The following is a 22,267-nucleotide window of genomic DNA, read 5'->3' on the forward strand; positions in this document are numbered from 1 at the left end:
GTCTTTTCTGGCCTTTGGAAGGCGATATTGGCCATTCTAAGCTAAATTTGTGATCATTTTCTTTTCTGGCCTTTGGAAGGCGATTTCGGCCATTCTGAGCTAAATTTGGGATCATTTTCTTTTTTGGACTTTACTTGCCTTTAAAAGATGATTTCGGCCATTATGAGCTTAATTTGGGATCATTTTCTTTTTTGGTCTTTTCTGGCCTTTGGAAGGCGATTTTGGCCATTCTAAGCTAAATTTGTGATCATTTTCTTTTCTGGCCTTTGGAAGGCGATTTCGGCCATTCTGAGCTTAATTTGGGATCATTTTCTTTTTTGGCCTTTTCTGGCCTTTAGAAAGCGATTTCGGCCATTCTGAGCTAAATTTGGGATCATTTTCTTTTTTGGCCTTTTCGGGCCTATAGAAGGCGATTTCGGCCATTCTGAGCTTAATTTGGATCATTTTCTTTTTTGGTCTTTTCTGGCCTTTGGAAGGCGATTTTGGCCATTCTAAGCTAAATTTGTGATCATTTTCTTTTCTGGCCTTTGGAAGGCGATTTCGGCCATTCTGAGCTTAATTTGGGATCATTTTCTTTTTTGGTCTTTTCTGGCCTTTAGAAAGCGATGTCGGCCATTCTGAGCTTAATTTGGGATCATTTTCTTTTTTGGCCTTTTCTGGCCTATAGAAGGCGATTTCGGCCATTCTGAGCTCAGTTTGGGATCATTTTCTGTTTTGGCCTTTTCAGGCCTTTAGAAGACGATTTCGGCCATTCTGAGCTAAATTTGGGATCATTTTCTTTTTTGGCCTTTTCGGGCCTATAGAAGGCGATTTCGGCCATTCTGAGCTTAATTTGGGATCATTTTCTTTTTTGGTCTTTTCTGGCCTTTGGAAGGCGATTTTGGCCATTCTAAGCTAAATTTGTGATCATTTTCTTTTCTGGCCTTTGGAAGGCGATTTCGGCCATTCTGAGCTTAATTTGGGATCATTTTCTTTTTTGGTCTTTTCTGGCCTTTATAAGATGATTTCGGCCATTCTGAGCTTAAATTGGGATCATTTTCTTTTTTGGCCTTTTCTGGCCTTTAGAAGGCGATTTCGGCCATTCTGAGCTTAATTTGGGATCATTTTCTTTTTTGGCCTTTTCTGGCCTTTAGAAGGCGATTTCGTCCATTCTGAGCTTAATTTGGGATTATTTTCTTTTTTGGCCTTTAGAAGGCGATTTCGGCCATTTTGAGCTTAATTTGGGATCATTTTCTCTTTTGGCCTTTTCTGGCCTTTAGAAGACGATTTCGTCCATTCTGAGCTAAATTTGGGATCATTTTCTTTTTTGGCCTTTAGAAGGCGATTTCGGCCATTTTGAGCTTAATTTGGGATCATTTTCTTTTTTGGCCTTTTCTGGCCTTTAGAAGGCGATTTCGGCCATTCTGAGCTCAATTTGGGATCATTTTTTTTTGGCCTTTTCTGGCCTTAAGAAGGCGATTTCGGCCATTCTTAGCAAAATTTGGAATCATTTTCTTTTTGAGCCTTTTCTGGCCTTTAGAAGGCGATTTCGGCCATTCTGAGCTTAATTTGGGATCATTTTCTTTTTTGGCCTTTTCTGGCCTTTAGAAGACGATTTCGTCCATTCTGAGCTAAATTTGGGATCATTTTCTTTTTTGGCCTTTAGAAGGCGATTTCGGCCATTTTGAGCTTAATTTGGGATCATTTTCTTTTTTGGCCTTTTCTGGCCTTTAGAAGACGATTTCGTCCATTCTGAGCTTAATTTGGGATTATTTTCATTTTTGGCCTTTAGAAGGCGATTTCGGCCATTTTGAGCTTAATTTGGGATCATTTTTTTTTGGCCTTTTCTGGCCTTTTCTGGCCTTTAGAAGGCGATTTCGTCCATTCTGAGCTTAATTTGGGATAATTTTTTTTTTGGCCTTTTCTGGCCCTAAGAAGGCGATTTCGGCCATTCTTAGCAAAATTTGGAATCATTTTCTTTTTTGGCCTTTTCTGGCCTTTAGAAGGCGATTTCGTCCATTCTGAGCTTAATTTGGGATTATTTTCTTTTTTGGCCTTTTCTGGCTTTTAGGAGGCGTTTTCAGCTATTCTGAGTTAAATTTGGAATCATTTTCTTTTTTGGCCTTTAGAAGGCGATTTCGGCCATTTCGAGCTTAATTTGGGATCATTTTCTTTTTTGGCCTTTTCTGGCCTTTAGAAGGCGATTTCTTCCATTCTGAGCTAAATTTGGGATCATTTTCTTTTTTGGCCTTTAGAAGGCGATTTCGGCCATTTCGAGCTTAATTTGGGATCATTTTCTTTTATGGCCTTTTCTGACCTTTAGAAGACGATTTCGTCCATTCTGAGCTTAATTTGGGATTATTTTCTTTTTTGGCCTTAAGAAGGCGATTTCGGCCATTCTTAGCAAAATTTGGGATCATATTCTTTTTCGGCCTTTCTGGCCTTTAGAAGGCGATTTCGGCCATTCTGAGCTCAATTTGGGATCATTTTCTTTTTTGGCCTTTTCTGACCTTTAGAAGACGATTTCGTCCATTCTGAGCTTAATTTGGGATCATTTTCTTTTATGGCCTTTTCTGACCTTTAGAAGACGATTTCGTCCATTCTGAGCTTAATTTGGGATTATTTTCTTTTTTGGCCTTTAGAAGGCGATTTCGGCCATTCTGAGCTTAATTTGGGATCATTTTCTTTTTTGGCCTTTTCTGGCCTTTAGAAGACGATTTCGTCCATTCTGAGCTTAATTTGGGATCATTTTCTTTTATGGCCTTTTCTGACCTTTAGAAGACGATTTCGTCCATTCTGAGCTAAATTTGGGATCATTTTCTTTTCTGGCCTTTAGAAGGCGATTTCGGCCATTCTGAGCTTAATTTGGGATCATTTTCTTTTTTGGCCTTTTCTGGCCTTTAGAAGACGATTTCGTCCATTCTGAGCTTAATTTGGGATCATTTTCTTTTTTGGCCTTTTCTGGCCTTTAGAAGGCTATTTCGGCCATTCTGAGCTTTATTTGGGATCATTTTCTTTTTGAGCCTTTTCTGGCCTTTAGAAGGCGATTTCGGCCATTCTGAGCTTAATTTGGGATCATTTTCTTTTTTGGCCTTTTCTGGCCTTTAGAAGACGATTTCTTCCATTCTGAGCTTATTTTGGGATCATTTTCTTTTTTGGCCTTTTCTGGCCTTTAGAAGGCTATTTCGGCCATTCTGAGCTTTATTTGGGATCATTTTCTTTTTTGGCCTTTTCTGGTCTCTAGAAGGCGATTTCGGCCATTATGAGCTAAATTTGGGATCATTTTCTTTTTTGGCCTTTTCTGGCCTCTAGAAGGTGATTTCGGCCATTCTGAGCGTAATTTGGGATCATATTCTTTTTTGGCCTTTTCTGGCCTCTAGAAGGCGATTTCGGCCATTCTGAGCTTAATTTGGGATCATTTTCTTTTTTGGCCTTTTCTGGCCTTTAGAAAGCGATTTCGGCCATTCTGAGCTAAATTTGGGATCATTTTCTTTTTTGGCCTTTTCGGGCCTATAGAAGGCGATTTCGGCCATTCTGAGCTTAATTTGGGATCATTTTCTTTTTTGGTCTTTTCTGGCCTTTGGAAGGCGATTTTGGCCATTCTAAGCTAAATTTGTGATCATTTTCTTTTCTGGCCTTTGGAAGGCGATTTCGGCCATTCTGAGCTTAATTTGGGATCATTTTCTTATTTGGCCTTTTCTGGCCTTTAGAAAGCGATTTCGGCCATTCTGAGCTAAATTTGGGATCATTTTCTTTTTTGGCCTTTTCGGGCCTATAGAAGGCGATTTCGGCCATTCTGAGCTTAATTTGGGATCATTTTCTTTTTTGGTCTTTTCTGGCCTTTGGAAGGCGATTTTGGCCATTCTAAGCTAAATTTGTGATCATTTTCTTTTCTGGCCTTTGGAAGGCGATTTCGGCCATTCTGAGCTTAATTTGGGATCATTTTCTTTTTTGGTCTTTTCTGGCCTTTATAAGATGATTTCGGCCATTCTGAGCTTAATTTGGGATCATTTTCTTTTTTGGCCTTTTCTGGCCTATAGAAGGCGATTTCGGCCATTCTGAGCTCAGTTTGGGATCATTTTCTGTTTTGGCCTTTTCAGGCCTTTAGAAGACGATTTCGGCCATTCTGAGCTAAATTTGGGATCATTTTCTGTTTTGGCCTTTTCGGGCCTATAGAAGGCGATTTCGGCCATTCTGAGCTTAATTTGGGATCATTTTCTTTTTTGGTCTTTTCTGGCCTTTGGAAGGCGATTTTGGCCATTCTAAGCTAAATTTGTGATCATTTTCTTTTCTGGCCTTTTGAAGGCGATTTCGGCCATTCTGAGCTTAATTTGGGATCATTTTCTTTTTTGGTCTTTTCTGGCCTTTATAAGATGATTTCGGCCATTCTGAGCTTAAATTGGGATCATTTTCTTTTTTGGCCTTTTCTGGCCTTTAGAAGGCGATTTCGGCCATTCTGAGCTTAATTTGGGATCATTTTCTTTTTTGGCCTTTTCTGGCCTTTAGAAGGCGATTTCGTCCATTCTGAGCTTAATTTGGGATTATTTTCTTTTTTGGCCTTTAGAAGGCGATTTCGGCCATTTTGAGCTTAATTTGGGATCATTTTCTCTTTTGGCCTTTTCTGGCCTTTAGAAGACGATTTCGTCCATTCTGAGCTAAATTTGGGATCATTTTCTTTTTTGGCCTTTAGAAGGCGATTTCGGCCGTTTTGAGCTTAATTTGGGATCATTTTCTTTTTTGGCCTTTTCTGGCCTTTAGAAGGCGATTTCGGCCATTCTGAGCTCAATTTGGGATCATTTTTTTTTGGCCTTTTCTGGCCTTAAGAAGGCGATTTCGGCCATTCTTAGCAAAATTTGGAATCATTTTCTTTTTTAGCCTTTTCTGGCCTTTAGAAGGCGATTTCGGCCATTCTGAGCTTAATTTGGGATCATTTTCTTTTTTGGCCTTTTCTGGCCTTTAGAAGACGATTTCGTCCATTCTGAGCTAAATTTGGGATCATTTTCTTTTTTGGCCTTTAGAAGGCGATTTCGGCCATTTTGAGCTTAATTTGGGATCATTTTCTTTTTTGGCCTTTTCTGGCCTTTAGAAGACGATTTCGTCCATTCTGAGCTTAATTTGGGATTATTTTCTTTTTTGGCCTTTAGAAGGCGATTTCGGCCATTTTGAGCTTAATTTGGGATCATTTTTTTTTTGGCCTTTTCTGGCCTTTTCTGGCCTTTAGAAGGCGATTTCGTCCATTCTGAGCTTAATTTGGGATAATTTTTTTTTTGGCCTTTTCTGGCCCTAAGAAGGCGATTTCGGCCATTCTTAGCAAAATTTGGAATCATTTTCTTTTTTGGCCTTTTCTGGCCTTTAGAAGGCGATTTCGTCCATTCTGAGCTTAATTTGGGATTATTTTCTTTTTTGGCCTTTTCTGGCTTTTAGGAGGCGTTTTCAGCTATTCTGAGTTAAATTTGGAATCATTTTCTTTTTTGGCCTTTAGAAGGCGATTTCGGCCATTTCGAGCTTAATTTGGGATCATTTTCTTTTTTGGCCTTTTCTGGCCTTTAGAAGGCGATTTCTTCCATTCTGAGCTAAATTTGGGATCATTTTCTTTGGCCTTTAGAAGGCGATTTCGGCCATTTCGAGCTTAATTTGGGATCATTTTCTTTTATGGCCTTTTCTGACCTTTAGAAGACGATTTCGTCCATTCTGAGCTTAATTTGGGATTATTTTCTTTTTTGGCCTTAAGAAGGCGATTTCGGCCATTCTTAGCAAAATTTGGGATCATATTCTTTTTCGGCCTTTCTGGCCTTTAGAAGGCGATTTCGGCCATTCTGAGCTCAATTTGGGATCATTTTCTTTTTTGGCCTTTTCTGACCTTTAGAAGACGATTTCGTCCATTCTGAGCTTAATTTGGGATCATTTTCTTTTATGGCCTTTTCTGACCTTTAGAAGACGATTTCGTCCATTCTGAGCTTAATTTGGGATTATTTTCTTTTTTGGCCTTTAGAAGGCGATTTCGGCCATTCTGAGCTTAATTTGGGATCATTTTCTTTTTTGGCCTTTTCTGGCCTTTAGAAGACGATTTCGTCCATTCTGAGCTTAATTTGGGATCATTTTCTTTTATGGCCTTTTCTGACCTTTAGAAGACGATTTCGTCCATTCTGAGCTAAATTTGGGATCATTTTCTTTTCTGGCCTTTAGAAGGCGATTTTGGCCATTCTGAGCTTAATTTGGGATCATTTTCTTTTTTGGCCTTTTCTGGCCTTTAGAAGACGATTTCGTCCATTCTGAGCTTAATTTGGGATCATTTTCTTTTTTGGCCTTTTCTGGCCTTTAGAAGGCTATTTCGGCCATTCTGAGCTTTATTTGGGATCATTTTCTTTTTGAGCCTTTTCTGGCCTTTAGAAGGCGATTTCGGCCATTCTGAGCTTAATTTGGGATCATTTTCTTTTTTGGCCTTTTCTGGCCTTTAGAAGACGATTTCGTCCATTCTGAGCTTATTTTGGGATCATTTTCTTTTTTGGCCTTTTCTGGCCTTTAGAAGGCTATTTCGGCCATTCTGAGCTTTATTTGGGATCATTTTCTTTTTTGGCCTTTTCTGGTCTCTAGAAGGCGATTTCGGCCATTATGAGCTAAATTTGGGATCATTTTCTTTTTTGGCCTTTTCTGGCCTCTAGAAGGCGATTTCGGCCATTCTGAGCTTAATTTGGGATCATTTTCTTATTGGCCTTTTCTGGCTTTTAGAAGACGATTTCGTCCATTCTGAGCTAAATTTGGGATCATTTTTTTTTGGCCTTTTCTGGCCTTAAGAAGGCGATTTCGGCCATTCTTAGCAAAATTTGGAATCATTTTCTTTTCTGGCCTTTTCTTGCCTATAGAAGATGATTTCGGCCATTCTGAGCTTAGTTTGGTATCATTTTCTTTTTTGGCCTTTTCTGGCCTTTAGAAGGCGATTTCGGCCATTTTGAGCTAAATTTGGGATCATTTTCTTTTTTGGCCTTTAGAAGGCGATTTCGGCCATTTCGAGCTTAATTTGGGATCATTTTCTTTTATGGCCTTTTCTTACCTTTAGAAGACGATTTCGTCCATTCTGAGCTTAATTTGGGATTATTTTCTTTTTTGGCCTTTAGAAGGCGATTTCGGCCATTTTGAGCTTAATTTGGGATCATATTCTTTTTTGGCCTTTTCTGGCCTTTAGAAGGCGATTTCGGCCATTCTGAGCTTAATTTGGGATTATTTTCTTTTTTGGCCTTTAGAAGGCGATTTCGGCCATTCTGAGCTTAATTTGGGATCATTTTCTTTTTTGGCCTTTTCTGGCCTTTAGAAGACGATTTCGTCCATTCTGAGCTTAATTTGGGATCATTTTCTTTTATGGCCTTTTCTGACCTTTAGAAGACGATTTCGTCAATTCTGAGCTTAATTTGGGATTATTTTCTTTTTTGGCCTTTAGAAGGCGATTTCGGCCATTTTGAGCTTAATTTGGGATCATTTTCTTTTTTGGCCTTTTCTGGCCTTTAGAAGACGATTTCGTCCATTCTGAGCTTAATTTGGGATTATTTTCTTTTTTGGCCTTTAGAAGGCGATTTCGGCCATTTTGAGCTTAATTTGGGATCATATTCTTTTTTGGCCTTTTCTGGCCTTTAGAAGGCGATTTCGGACATTCTGAGCTTAATTTGGGATTATTTTCTTTTTTGGCCTTTAGAAGGCGATTTCGGCCATTCTGAGCTTAATTTGGGATCATTTTCTTTTTTGGCCTTTTCTGGCCTTTAGAAGACGATTTCGTCCATTCTGAGCTTAATTTGGGATCATTTTCTTTTATGGCCTTTAGAAGGCGATTTCGGCCATTTTGAGCTTAATTTGGGATCATTTTCTTTTTTGGCCTTTTCTGGCCTTTAGAAGGCGATTTCGGCCATTCTGAGCTCAATTTGGGATCATTTTTTTTTTGGCCTTTTCTGGCCTTAAGAAGGCGATTTCGGCCATTCTTAGCAAAATTTGGAATCATTTTCTGCTCAATTTGGGATCATTTTCTTTTTTGGCCTTTTCTGACCTTTAGAAGACGATTTCGTCCATTCTGAGCTTAATTTGGGATCATTTTCTTTTATGGCCTTTTCTGACCTTTAGAAGACGATTTCGTCCATTCTGAGCTTAATTTGGGATTATTTTCTTTTTTGGCCTTTAGAAGGCGATTTCGGCCATTCTGAGCTTAATTTGGGATCATTTTCTTTTTTGGCCTTTTCTGGCCTTTAGAAGACGATTTCGTCCATTCTGAGCTTAATTTGGGATCATTTTCTTTTATGGCCTTTTCTGACCTTTAGAAGACGATTTCGTCCATTCTGAGCTTAATTTGGGATTATTTTCTTTTTTTGGCCTTTAGAAGGCGATTTCGGCCATTCTGAGCTTAATTTGGGATCATTTTCTTTTTTGGCCTTTTCTGGCCTTTAGAAGACGATTTCGTCCATTCTGAGCTTAATTTGGGATCATTTTCTTTTATGGCCTTTTCTGACCTTTAGAAGACGATTTCGTCCATTCTGAGCTAAATTTGGGATCATTTTCTTTTTTGGCCTTTAGAAGGCGATTTCGGCCATTTTGAGCTTAATTTGGGATCATTTTCTTTTTTGGCCTTTTCTGGCCTTTAGAAGGCGATTTCGGCCATTCTGAGCTCAATTTGGGATCATTTTTTTTTGGCCTTTTCTGGCCTTAAGAAGGCAATTTCGGCCATTCTTAGCAAAATTTGGAATCATTTTCTTTTTGAGCCTTTTCTGGCCTTTAGAAGGCGATTCCGGCCATTCTGAGCTTAATTTGGGATCATTTTCTTTTTTGGCCTTTTCTGGCCTTTAGAAGACGATTTCGTCCATTCTGAGCTTATTTTGGGATCATTTTCTTTTTTGGCCTTTTCTGGCCTCTAGAAGGCGATTTCGGCCATTCTGAGCTTAATTTGGGATCATTTTCTTTTTGGCCTTTTCTGGCTTTTAGAAGACGATTTCGTCCATTCTGAGCTAAATTTGGGATCATTTTTTTTGGCCTTTTCTGGCCTTAAGAAGGCGATTTCGGCCATTCTTAGCAAAATTTGGAATCATTTTCTTTTCTGGCCTTTTCTTGCCTATAGAAGATGATTTCGGCCATTCTGAGCTTAATTTGGGATCATTTTCTTTTTTGGCCTTTTCTGGCCTTTAGAAGGCGATTTCGGCCATTCTGAGCTAAATTTGGAATCATTTTCTTTTTTGGCCTTTTCTTGCCTATAGAAGATGATTTCGGCCATTCTGAGCTTAATTTGGGATCATTTTCTTTTTTGGCCTTTTCTGGCCTTTAGAAGGCGATTTCGGCCATTCTGAGCTTAATTTGGAATCATTTTCTTTTTTGGCCTTTAGAAGGCGATTTCGGCCATTCTGAGCTTAATTTGGGATCATTTTCTTTTTTGGCCTTTTCTGTCCTTTAGAAGGCGATTTCGGCCATTCTGAGCTAAATTTTGGATCATTTTCTTTTTTGGCCTTTTCTGGCCTTTAGAAGGCGATTTCGGCCATTCTGAGCTTAATTTGGGATCATTTTCTTTTTTGGACTTTTCTGGCCTTTAGAAGGCGATTTCGTCCATTCTGAGCTTAATTTGGAATCATTTCCTTTTATGGCCTTTTCTGACCTTTAGAAGGCGATTTCGGCCATTTTGAGCTTAATTTGGGATCATTTTCTTTTTTGGCCTTTTCTGGCCTTTAGAAGACGATTTCGTCCATTCTGAGCTTAATTTGGGATTATTTTCTTTTTTGGCCTTTAGAAGGCGATTTCGGCCATTTTGAGCTTAATTTGGGATCATATTCTTTTTTGGCCTTTTCTGGCCTTTAGAAGGCGATTTCGGACATTCTGAGCTTAATTTGGGATTATTTTCTTTTTTGGCCTTTAGAAGGCGATTTCGGCCATTCTGAGCTTAATTTGGGATCATTTTCTTTTTCGGCCTTTTCTGGCCTTTAGAAGACGATTTCGTCCATTCTGAGCTTAATTTGGGATCATTTTCTTTTATGGCCTTTAGAAGGCGATTTCGGCCATTTTGAGCTTAATTTGGGATCATTTTCTTTTTTGGCCTTTTCTGGCCTTTAGAAGGCGATTTCGGCCATTCTGAGCTCAATTTGGGATCATTTTTTTTTGGCCTTTTCTGGCCTTAAGAAGGCGATTTCGGCCATTCTTAGCAAAATTTGGAATCATTTTCTGCTCAATTTGGGATCATTTTCTTTTTTGGCCTTTTCTGACCTTTAGAAGACGATTTCGTCCATTCTGAGCTTAATTTGGGATCATTTTCTTTTATGGCCTTTTCTGACCTTTAGAAGACGATTTCGTCCATTCTGAGCTTAATTTGGGATTATTTTCTTTTTTGGCCTTTAGAAGGCGATTTCGGCCATTCTGAGCTTAATTTGGGATCATTTTCTTTTTTGGCCTTTTCTGGCCTTTAGAAGACGATTTCGTCCATTCTGAGCTTAATTTGGGATCATTTTCTTTTATGGCCTTTTCTGACCTTTAGAAGACGATTTCGTCCATTCTGAGCTTAATTTGGGATTATTTTCTTTTTTGGCCTTTAGAAGGCGATTTCGGCCATTCTGAGCTTAATTTGGGATCATTTTCTTTTTTGGCCTTTTCTGGCCTTTAGAAGACGATTTCGTCCATTCTGAGCTTAATTTGGGATCATTTTCTTTTATGGCCTTTTCTGACCTTTAGAAGACGATTTCGTCCATTCTGAGCTAAATTTGGGATCATTTTCTTTTTTGGCCTTTAGAAGGCGATTTCGGCCATTTTGAGCTTAATTTGGGATCATTTTCTTTTTTGGCCTTTTCTGGCCTTTAGAAGGCGATTTCGGCCATTCTGAGCTCAATTTGGGATCATTTTTTTTGGCCTTTTCTGGCCTTAAGAAGGCAATTTCGGCCATTCTTAGCAAAATTTGGAATCATTTTCTTTTTGAGCCTTTTCTGGCCTTTAGAAGGCGATTCCGGCCATTCTGAGCTTAATTTGGGATCATTTTCTTTTTTGGCCTTTTCTGGCCTTTAGAAGACGATTTCGTCCATTCTGAGCTTATTTTGGGATCATTTTCTTTTTTGGCCTTTTCTGGCCTCTAGAAGGCGATTTCGGCCATTCTGAGCTTAATTTGGGATCATTTTCTTTTTGGCCTTTTCTGGCTTTTAGAAGACGATTTCGTCCATTCTGAGCTAAATTTGGGATCATTTTTTTTGGCCTTTTCTGGCCTTAAGAAGGCGATTTCGGCCATTCTTAGCAAAATTTGGAATCATTTTCTTTTCTGGCCTTTTCTTGCCTATAGAAGATGATTTCGGCCATTCTGAGCTTAATTTGGGATCATTTTCTTTTTTGGCCTTTTCTGGCCTTTAGAAGGCGATTTCGGCCATTCTGAGCTAAATTTGGAATCATTTTCTTTTTTGGCCTTTTCTTGCCTATAGAAGATGATTTCGGCCATTCTGAGCTTAATTTGGGATCATTTTCTTTTTTGGCCTTTTCTGGCCTTTAGAAGGCGATTTCGGCCATTCTGAGCTTAATTTGGAATCATTTTCTTTTTTGGCCTTTAGAAGGCGATTTCGGCCATTCTGAGCTTAATTTGGGATCATTTTCTTTTTTGGCCTTTTCTGTCCTTTAGAAGGCGATTTCGGCCATTCTGAGCTAAATTTTGGATCATTTTCTTTTTTGGCCTTTTCTGGCCTTTAGAAGGCGATTTCGGCCATTCTGAGCTTAATTTGGGATCATTTTCTTTTTTGGACTTTTCTGGCTTTTAGAAGGCGATTTCGGCCATTCTGAGCTTAATTTGGGATCATTTTCTTTTTTGGACTTTTCTGGCCTTTAGAAGGCGATTTCGTCCATTCTGAGCTTAATTTGGAATCATTTCCTTTTATGGCCTTTTCTGACCTTTAGAAGACGATTTCGTCCATTCTGAGCTTAATTTGGGATCATTTTCTTTTATGGCCTTTTCTGACCTTTAGAAGACGATTTCGTCCATTCTGAGCTTAATTTGGGATTATTTTCTTTTTTGGCCTTTAGAAGGCGATTTCGGCCATTCTGAGCTTAATTTGGGATCATTTTCTTTTTTGGCCTTTTCTGGCCTTTAGAAGACGATTTCGTCCATTCTGAGCTTAATTTGGGATCATTTTCTTTTATGGCCTTTTCTGACCTTTAGAAGACGATTTCGTCCATTCTGAGCTAAATTTGGGATCATTTTCTTTTTTGGCCTTTAGAAGGCGATTTCGGCCATTTTGAGCTTAATTTGGGATCATTTTCTTTTTTGGCCTTTTCTGGCCTTTAGAAGGCGATTTCGGCCATTCTGAGCTCAATTTGGGATCATTTTTTTTTGGCCTTTTCTGGCCTTAAGAAGGCAATTTCGGCCATTCTTAGCAAAATTTGGAATCATTTTCTTTTTGAGCCTTTTCTGGCCTTTAGAAGGCGATTCCGGCCATTCTGAGCTTAATTTGGGATCATTTTCTTTTTTGGCCTTTTCTGGCCTTTAGAAGACGATTTCGTCCATTCTGAGCTTATTTTGGGATCATTTTCTTTTTTGGCCTTTTCTGGCCTCTAGAAGGCGATTTCGGCCATTCTGAGCTTAATTTGGGATCATTTTCTTTTTGGCCTTTTCTGGCTTTTAGAAGACGATTTCGTCCATTCTGAGCTAAATTTGGGATCATTTTTTTTGGCCTTTTCTGGCCTTAAGAAGGCGATTTCGGCCATTCTTAGCAAAATTTGGAATCATTTTCTTTTCTGGCCTTTTCTTGCCTATAGAAGATGATTTCGGCCATTCTGAGCTTAATTTGGGATCATTTTCTTTTTTGGCCTTTTCTGGCCTTTAGAAGGCGATTTCGGCCATTCTGAGCTAAATTTGGAATCATTTTCTTTTTTGGCCTTTTCTTGCCTATAGAAGATGATTTCGGCCATTCTGAGCTTAATTTGGGATCATTTTCTTTTTTGGCCTTTTCTGGCCTTTAGAAGGCGATTTCGGCCATTCTGAGCTTAATTTGGAATCATTTTCTTTTTTGGCCTTTAGAAGGCGATTTCGGCCATTCTGAGCTTAATTTGGGATCATTTTCTTTTTTGGCCTTTTCTGTCCTTTAGAAGGCGATTTCGGCCATTCTGAGCTAAATTTTGGATCATTTTCTTTTTTGGCCTTTTCTGGCCTTTAGAAGGCGACTTCGGCCATTCTGAGCTTAATTTGGGATCATTTTCTTTTTTGGACTTTTCTGGCTTTTAGAAGGCGATTTCGGCCATTCTGAGCTTAATTTGGGATCATTTTCTTTTTTGGACTTTTCTGGCCTTTAGAAGGCGATTTCGTCCATTCTGAGCTTAATTTGGGATCATTTTCTTTTATGGCCTTTTGTGACCTTTAGAAGACGATTTCGTCCATTCTGAGCTTAATTTGGGATTATTTTCTTTTTTGGCCTTTAGAAGGCGATTTCGGCCATTTTGAGCTTAATTTGGGATCATTTTCTTTTTTGGCCTTTTCTGGCCTTTAGAAGACGATTTCGTCCATTCTGAGCTAAATTTGGGATCATTTTCTTTTTTGGCCTTTAGAAGGCGATTTCGGCCATTTTGAGCTTAATTTGGGATCATTTTCTTTTTTGGCCTTTTCTGGCCTTTAGAAGGCGATTTCGGCCATTCTGAGCTCAATTTGGGATCATTTTTTTTTTGGCCTTTTCTGGCCTTAAGAAGGCGATTTCGGCCATTCTTAGCAAAATTTGGAATCATTTTCTTTTTGAGCCTTTTCTGGCCTTTAGAAGGCGATTTCGGCCATTCTGAGCTTAATTTGGGATCATTTTCTCTTTTGGCCTTTTCTGGCCTTTAGAAGACGATTTCGTCCATTCTGAGCTTATTTTGGGATCATTTTCTTTTTTGGCCTTTTCTGGCCTTTAGAAGGCTATTTCGGCCATTCTGAGCTTAATTTGGGATCATTTTCTTTTTTGGCCTTTTCTGGCCTCTAGAAGGTGATTTCGGCCATTCTGAGCGTAATTTGGGATCATATTCTTTTTTGGCCTTTTCTGGCCTCTAGAAGGCGATTTCGGCCATTCTGAGCTTAATTTGGGATCATTTTCTTTTTGGCCTTTTCTGGCTTTTAGAAGACGATTTCGTCCATTCTGAGCTAAATTTGGGATCATTTTTTATATTTGGCCTTTTCTTGCCTATAGAAGATGATTTCGGCCATTCTGAGCTTAATTTGGGATCATTTTCTTTTTTGGCCTTTTCTGGCCTTTAGAAGGCGATTTCGGCCATTCTGAGCTTAATTTGGAATCATTTTCTTTTTTGGCCTTTAGAAGGCGATTTCGGCCATTCTGAGCTTAATTTGGGATCATTTTCATTTTTGGCCTTTTCTGTCCTTTAGAAGGCGATTTCGGCCATTCTGAGCTAAATTTTGGATCATTTTCTTTTTTGGCCTTTTCTGGCCTTTAGAAGGCGATTTCGGCCATTCTGAGCTTAATTTGGGATCATTTTCTTTTTTGGACTTTTCTGGCTTTTAGAAGGCGATTTCGGCCATTCTGAGCTTAATTTGGGATCATTTTCTTTTTTGGCCTTTTCTGGCCTTTAGAAGGCGATTTCGGCCATTCTGAGCTTAATTTGGAATCATTTTCTTTTTTGGCCTTTAGAAGGCGATTTCGGCCATTCTGAGCTTAATTTGGGATCATTTTCATTTTTGGCCTTTTCTGTCCTTTAGAAGGCGATTTCGGCCATTCTGAGCTAAATTTTGGATCATTTTCTTTTTTGGCCTTTTCTGGCCTTTAGAAGGCGATTTCGGCCATTCTGAGCTTAATTTGGGATCATTTTCTTTTTTGGACTTTTCTGGCTTTTAGAAGGCGATTTCGGCCATTCTGAGCTTAATTTGGGATCATTTTCTTTTTTGGACTTTTCTGGCCTTTAGAAGGCGATTTCGGCCATTCTGAGCTTAATTTGGAATCATTTTCTTTTTTGGCCTTTAGAAGGCGATTTCGGCCATTCTGAGCTTAATTTGGGATCATTTTCTTTTTTGGCCTTTTCTGTCCTTTAGAAGGCGATTTCGGCCATTCTGAGCTAAATTTTGGATCATTTTCTTTTTTGGCCTTTTCTGGCCTTTAGAAGGCGATTTCGGCCATTCTGAGCTTAATTTGGGATCATTTTCTTTTTTGGACTTTTCTGGCTTTTAGAAGGCGATTTCGGCCATTCTGAGCTTAATTTGGGATCATTTTCTTTTTTGGACTTTTCTGGCCTTTAGAAGGCGATTTCGTCCATTCTGAGCTTAATTTGGAATCATTTCCTTTTATGGCCTTTTGTGACCTTTAGAAGACGATTTCGTCCATTCTGAGCTTAATTTGGGATTATTTTCTTTTTTGGCCTTTAGAAGGCGATTTCGGCCATTTTGAGCTTAATTTGGGATCATTTTCTTTTTTGGCCTTTTCTGGCCTTTAGAAGACGATTTCGTCCATTCTGAGCTAAATTTGGGATCATTTTCTTTTTTGGCCTTTAGAAGGCGATTTCGGCCTTTAGAAGGCGATTTCAGGCCTTTTCTGGCCTTTAGAAGGCGATTTCGGCCATTCTGAGCTCAATTTGGGATCATTTTTTTTTGGCCTTTTCTGGCCTTAAGAAGGCGATTTCGGCCATTCTTAGCAAAATTTGGAATCATTTTCTTTTTGAGCCTTTTCTGGCCTTTAGAAGGCGATTTCGGCCATTCTGAGCTTAATTTGGGATCATTTTCTTTTTTGGCCTTTTCTGGCCTTTAGAAGACGATTTCGTCCATTCTGAGCTTATTTTGGGATCATTTTCTTTTTTGGCCTTTTCTGGCCTCTAGAAGGTGATTTCGGCCATTCTGAGCGTAATTTGGGATCATATTCTTTTTTGGCCTTTTCTGGCCTCTAGAAGGCGATTTCGGCCATTCTGAGCTTAATTTGGGATCATTTTCTTTTTGGCCTTTTCTGGCTTTTAGAAGACGATTTCGTCCATTCTGAGCTAAATTTGGGATCATTTTTTTTTTTTTTGGCCTTTTCTGGCCTTAAGAAGGCGATTTCGGCCATTCTTAGCAAAATTTGGAATCATTTTCTTTTCTGGCCTTTTCTTGCCTATAGAAGATGATTTCGGCCATTCTGAGCTTAATTTGGGATCATTTTCTTTTTTGGCCTTTTCTGGCCTTTAGAAGGCGATTTCGGCCATTCTGAGCTAAATTTGGAATCATTTTCTTTTTTGGCCTTTTCTTGCCTATAGAAGATGATTTCGGCCATTCTGAGCTTAATTTGGGATCATTTTCTTTTTTGGCCTTTTCTGGCCTTTAGAAGGCGATTTCGGCCATTCTGAGCTTAATTTGGAATCATTTTCTTTTTTGGCCTTTAGAAGGCGATTTCGGCCATTCTGAGCTTAATTTGGGATCATTTTCTTTTTTGGCCTTTTCTGTCCTTTAGAAGGCGATTTCGGCCATTCTGAGCTAAATTTTGGATCATTTTCTTTTTTGGCCTTTTCTGGCCTTTAGAAGGCGATTTCGGCCATTCTGAGCTTAATTTGGGATCATTTTCTTTTTTGGACTTTTCTGGCTTTTAGAAGGCGATTTCGGCCATTCTGAGCTTAATTTGGGATCATTTTCTTTTTTGGACTTTTCTGGCCTTTAGAAGGCGATTTCGGCCATTCTGAGCTTAGTTTGGGATCATTTTCTTTTTAGGCCTTTTCTGGCCTATAGAAGGCGATTTCGGCCATTCTGAGCTTAATTTGGGATCATTTTTTTTACCTTTTCTGGCCTTTGGAAGGCGATTTCGGCCATTTTGAGCTTAACTTGGGATCGTTTTCTTTTTTGGCCTTTACTGGCCTTTAGAAGATAATTTCGGCCACTCTGAGCTTAAATTGGGATCAGTTTCTTTTTTGGCCTTTTCTGGCCTATAAAAGGCGATTTCGGCCATTTTGAGCTCAGTTTGGGATCATTTTCTTTTTTGGCCTTTTCTGGTTTTTAGAAGGCGATTGATTACAAAATTTCCTCAGCCTTCCAACGAAACCAACAGAATTGAGCTAGCTATCTTGTGCGTAAGTTATTCTAACTAATCAAAATAATCGCTTTCTTGGAGCTATTTTGCACGGTCGAGTGGCCGTGCGTACATGATATTGTGACTCTTCCTGCCAAAATATCACAAGTTTTAGCGGAGATCATCGGAGAAGGTTATTGTCCAAATTTGAACGCTGCTTTATTCGTTCATAGTCCGCAGACATTATAAATTTAAGTACAGTAGAAAAATTTTAGTTTCGCGACGTAGTTCAGTTTATGTTCAGGTTATACTTACGTTTTTAACCCGTTTTATGATCAAGTTCGGTTAGGTACCCTTTTGTACATCGTGTTAATTAAGCATACATTTGTCTATACTTAGTGGATAAGTAGTTTTGAATTAGTTCAAGAGAAATTTTTTACTGCTATTTAGTTATATTTCTAATTAAGGAAAAGTTTAAGAAATCTGACCCGTAATGCCAAACTGATATTTTTCAACCTAAATTCAAGTAATTGTTGTAGAAAGGAGTTCAAGGGGCAACAACTGCGTTACGAAATTTTATATTTATTTATAAGAAGAAGAAGAAAATGAGAAGTTTTTAATCAAAACCAAGTGTTTTAAGAAGCATTTAATGAATATTGGATTATTGACACCACTACATAACTGTTAAAAACGCCAATTTGAAGTAATGTTCGGCTTACACTTTTCTAGCGACACGGAGCAGTAAAAAAAATCAGGATGGAATACTACATAAGGTGTTTTGGCATTCAATGAGCACTGAATTCTCATGCTATACACTTTTTATTCGGGTGACTTCATTCTTGCGCCTCAAGAGACATATTTATTTTTGATTTGAATTGGGAATCAGAAATAAACAACAATTTCAGTAGTTTTCATGTATCGATTTGAATTTGACCTATACAAAAATGTCAGAAACTTGTAAATACCAGAAGCTATAAATTTTTCGTATAATGGTGAGTCGTTGGAGAAAATTGTTTTGCTGTAGCGAACTTTCACCGGTTTTCGTAGAAATCAAACCAGTTGGAAAAATTTGCAGTGAAGTAAAGGTTCGCACTAAATTTTTGCGCGCCAGAAGTTTTAATTTAAGATGTTTTTGTTCGGGAAATACCATAGAAATATTAGCCGGAAGCAACAAACACTGGAGATGCTACAAACAGCAACACAAAGGTTTTAGTATGAAGTTACGAAGCGTTACGTGGAGCTCAGCATTTTTTAAACAGCCTAAATTTAATTTATGTAGAAAAACATATAAGAAAGTCAACATCAAATTGTATTTCTTTCCAAACTAGTGGTAGTGACCAGCTCCAGCTTGCGAGAAAAATATAACTTACTGTTTGACTCTAGTCGTTCTCGAGAATTCCTTGAATATAACCGTTTTACTCCATTTTCGTACTCGTAGAAAGCCCATGTATTGCAAAGAGACTTCCAATACATACATGCTAAAACTATAAACTCAATTCACACCATGATAACAAAATAGATATGACTACTTTAGGGATCTGAAGAATTTTGCATGTGGAAAAAAGATGGAGTGGAGTGAGTGGTTTCAAAATAAATTATCCATAGGTCAGCAGAACGGGAAAAATATTAAAATCTGAAACCCAATGTATCATTATATATGATCTTGAAAAATCCAGATGGCACCAGTCATGCATGTTCCACGTTATCTTCAGCTTAGGATTAATTAAAGGATTAATAAAAAAAATATAGTTTTTAAGTGATATATTCCAACTTTTTATTTTTATTACATTCACAAAAAGTGTTTAGTCTGGAAACTTTCGTTTCATGACAGTAGAGTTTCTCAGATTCAGTTTAAAGTACGTATATATCCATAATGTCCTAATGGAATAATATTTGTTTTTAAAATATTCAACAATATCTTATTTCTATTTCTATTTCTATTTGACGTTCTATGCAGGTTGCATCTGAATTTATTTTTAAATTTGATTTCATTTCAATTGAGATATATTAAAATAGAAACACTCAACTTTGTTAGAATCATGTGAGCTCTGCTTGCTAAAAAGTCGGTTGGGCAATAAAAACCAAACCAAGCCCCTTCATGTTTATATTCTGTCATCCTTTATATTTTAAAACTATGTATTGTTTCCAGTAAAAGGCTCAATAATTCCATTTTTGGTCTCATTCAAACTCATCGCTGTTACAACTCAAAATTCAAACATAACTTTAAGCTGCTAACCAAACCAGGCTTCAACGAATTTACAATTTCTCGATTCCATCCACCATCCAACATCAAACACATTTCGGTCGCTATCAAAAACCAAACGCGCAAATCCTTCACGGCGAAAATAGAATTTAAATTTTTCATATAAATACCTTGAAATGCGATCTGCAGCCAGAGCCACCAGAGCAGCACTGCAAACTTCATTCTGCTGCCGCCTGTCTGCTCACTACCTCTATCTCTTCCTCTCTCTCTTTCTCGCCGATCCGATCCAACAGATGAATCCTGTTTCGTTACGCTGTTCTCTACAGAAACGGCAGGCTCAGTTTGGCTTCCTGGTAGTAAAGCTTACTTGGGAAGGTTTCCCAGCCGTACGGGTAAAATTTCTCCGCACACACACTGCACCACCGAATTCCGAATTTCTCTATTTTTCTTCCACTACCGGACCACCCAGATTCACAAACCCCGTCACCGTTGATCAAACGATACAATTAGCAATCATTTAGATTATTTACATAATTGATTATTATTTAAAATCAATTTTGCACCGAATTAAACGAGCTCCCGTGTTGTCGATTTCCAACTGCTGGCTGGCTGGCGACAGTTGGGCCACGTGCGCCCCAGGATCACCACATCAATGACGGCCGGCACCCGAAATCAGAGCTCACCAGTCATCGCACGGGACTAATGCCATCAATTAGCTGCCACGAATCGCCCGTCGCCTATCGGCCGTTGTTGACCCTTCTTCTTGGAAACACACTCCGCGGTGCACAATTTCACGCCGGACGATTAACTCTCCATTTATTTATCACTCTACACCCGCCTCACAGGAAGCAAACACAATAACTCTCAAGTAGCAAACCCTTCTAATACCGTCGACTCGATCCGGATAGGAACCAATGACCGTCACCGCCGGCTGTTCAGAGGATACTGATTGTCCTGATTCTGCTGCTAGCAACGACGAACAGCCTAGCTCAGCGTATCAGTGCACGAACACCGTTCGGTGTGTTGTTGACGAATCCCAAAAAACCGAACGTGCCACGATGGATGCCGGTTGTACCGAAGTTTGACACGAGAAGCGTGCCCGAACAAGGCCAGGACTAAAGCCGAGCTCTATATGTGCGTTATCAGTACTCGGGTTGCAGCAGTTGCATCCAGCAGCTGACTGGGATGATGAGGGAGGAAAATGTTTGCTGAACACTAGAAGTTTGCACCGTTAACCGTGCGTTTCCACCAGGTTGGAGTGAGTGGAGTTTTCATTATGTTGGTACATTGAGTAAAATGTCATGCAAAGTTTACATGTTTTCACGCACTTTGGGAATGTTAATAGATTCGAAGCAGTGAAATCTAATCGAAACCCCATCTTTTCCATTTAATTTTGCTTTTCCTATCACTGTACACTCTTTGTAGTGTTCTTATGAACTATTTTGACTTGTTAGTTATCCGATACACAAATTTTTGCCCAATAAAGAGTGCATAATCGAATGTTATTTCTCAATTTCCATAAATAACACTGAGTAATTCCGAGTCATTTTCGAAAAAACTCAATTTCAAAAAAATGGCGCTTCGTTCGGTCTGGTCGCACGCCGACCATGTAATTCAATGAATTTTAAATCCATCACTACACGACCTCTAATAAATGCTCATTCAGAAATGGCCCTAATAAATAACAATGTTATGATATGTGGAAAACATGCTCGCAACGAAAGTTCCGCTTTAGGTTGTTAAATACATTCAACATTCAACATTGACGAAGCAATGATCTCTCGAGCGTTATTGGAACCATCAGCAAAACCGGGCTAGAAAAAAATGTCTTTTACTTTTTTTGTCGGTCAGAAACTGATTATGACAATCGATAATTTTCAAGCAAATTCTTTTTTGGCCTCATCTAGAAGCCCACAAGGCAGCCAATTGGGACCGTTAATCTTCCTGTTGTAGTTCAATGAATTTGACTACGTACTTAAATGCCACGTTCATGAATTAGTACAACCTGAACTGCATGCTATTTTTTTTTATTCTCGCTCATTGTCTATCGGTCTAGTTCCGCCACTGCGCCCGGGGAGGCGACTCCACCCAGGGCCCTAACTCACGACCCGTTGATTAACGGACCGATGCCAACGGCTTCACTTTCTCATGCGATGGAAGGCGTGATCCATGAGATTTTTCGATGTTATTTCACATTTTACGTGTTACATGGTGTTATATCATATGTAACATGTTATAAATCACATGTGATATATTGCACTACATTGCATCTGCTACCTACTACATGTCACACGTCACACGTGATTTGTTTATTTGTTTATAATTTTCATCTGACTCGAAGTCTTAATAAACTAAGGTATATATGTCTATTAGGGTGGGAAAAAGTGATCGATTTTCCAGAACCAAGTTTTTTTGGTTCCTTTTGGGGTCCCAAACAACCTTGAACTTATCTGAAGTCGATTGGTTTTGTCTCCGCTTGGCACATTGCATTTCAAATTTGTATGAAAAGTTATATGGGAAAACCAACTTTTTTGCATTTACCTTTCTAGAGAGCTCAATAATGCTCTAATAATACACTATATTGTTTTAAAGTATAGTATTTTAGATGCCTTACAACTTTGCAGAAGACACTGAAGAGCTAGAATGTCCCTTAGAAGAGCCATAGCTGTTCAAAGTTGAGTATGTCGATTTAAATGCAGAAAATCTTGTTTTCTGCCAACATTACCACTGGTACCGGCGTCAGTTGGATTCCCATCAGAAGTAACCTGTCGTAACGAGTTCATACACTCAGCTGGACCAAGCAAACAAATTTTGTTCAATATTCTAGGCGTAGGTTAAATCTACAACGTGTTTCAGAGGATACTTCAGATGGAAATCTGACTGACGCCGGTACACTGGCAGTGTTGGCAGAAAAAATGATTTGCAACATATATTTCGACATACTCAAATTTGAGCAGCTCTAGTATTTTATTGGCAAACCCTAGCTATTTTATGTCTTCGGCCAAGCTGTTAGCGTCAAAAAACCTACCATTTGATGTCATGAAACCTATGGTTTGAGCCATTTTGAGCTCATTAGAATGGAAAATGCAAAAAAGTTGGTTTTTCTATACAAATCTCCATATAAATTTAAAATGCAATGCGCCAAGCAGAGACAAAACCAATCGAC

General features: G+C 38.7%; 1 protein-coding gene across 1 annotated transcript in view; it reads right to left on the bottom strand.

Moving 5' to 3' along the window:
• The window catches only part of LOC129721739 (uncharacterized), a 359,998-nt gene extending 339,964 nt beyond the window's left edge, over positions 1 to 20,034 (bottom strand). The window contains exon 1 of the mRNA XM_055674652.1: positions 19,272 to 20,034. Within this exon, the coding sequence (XP_055530627.1) occupies positions 19,272 to 19,323 (52 nt within the window). The 5' untranslated portion in view covers positions 19,324 to 20,034. The remainder of the gene's footprint in view (positions 1 to 19,271) is intronic.
• Positions 20,035 to 22,267: the final 2,233 nt, after the last annotated feature.

Source organism: Wyeomyia smithii, chromosome 2 (assembly GCF_029784165.1).
Source record: "Wyeomyia smithii strain HCP4-BCI-WySm-NY-G18 chromosome 2, ASM2978416v1, whole genome shotgun sequence".
Taxonomy (NCBI): domain Eukaryota; kingdom Metazoa; phylum Arthropoda; class Insecta; order Diptera; family Culicidae; genus Wyeomyia; species Wyeomyia smithii.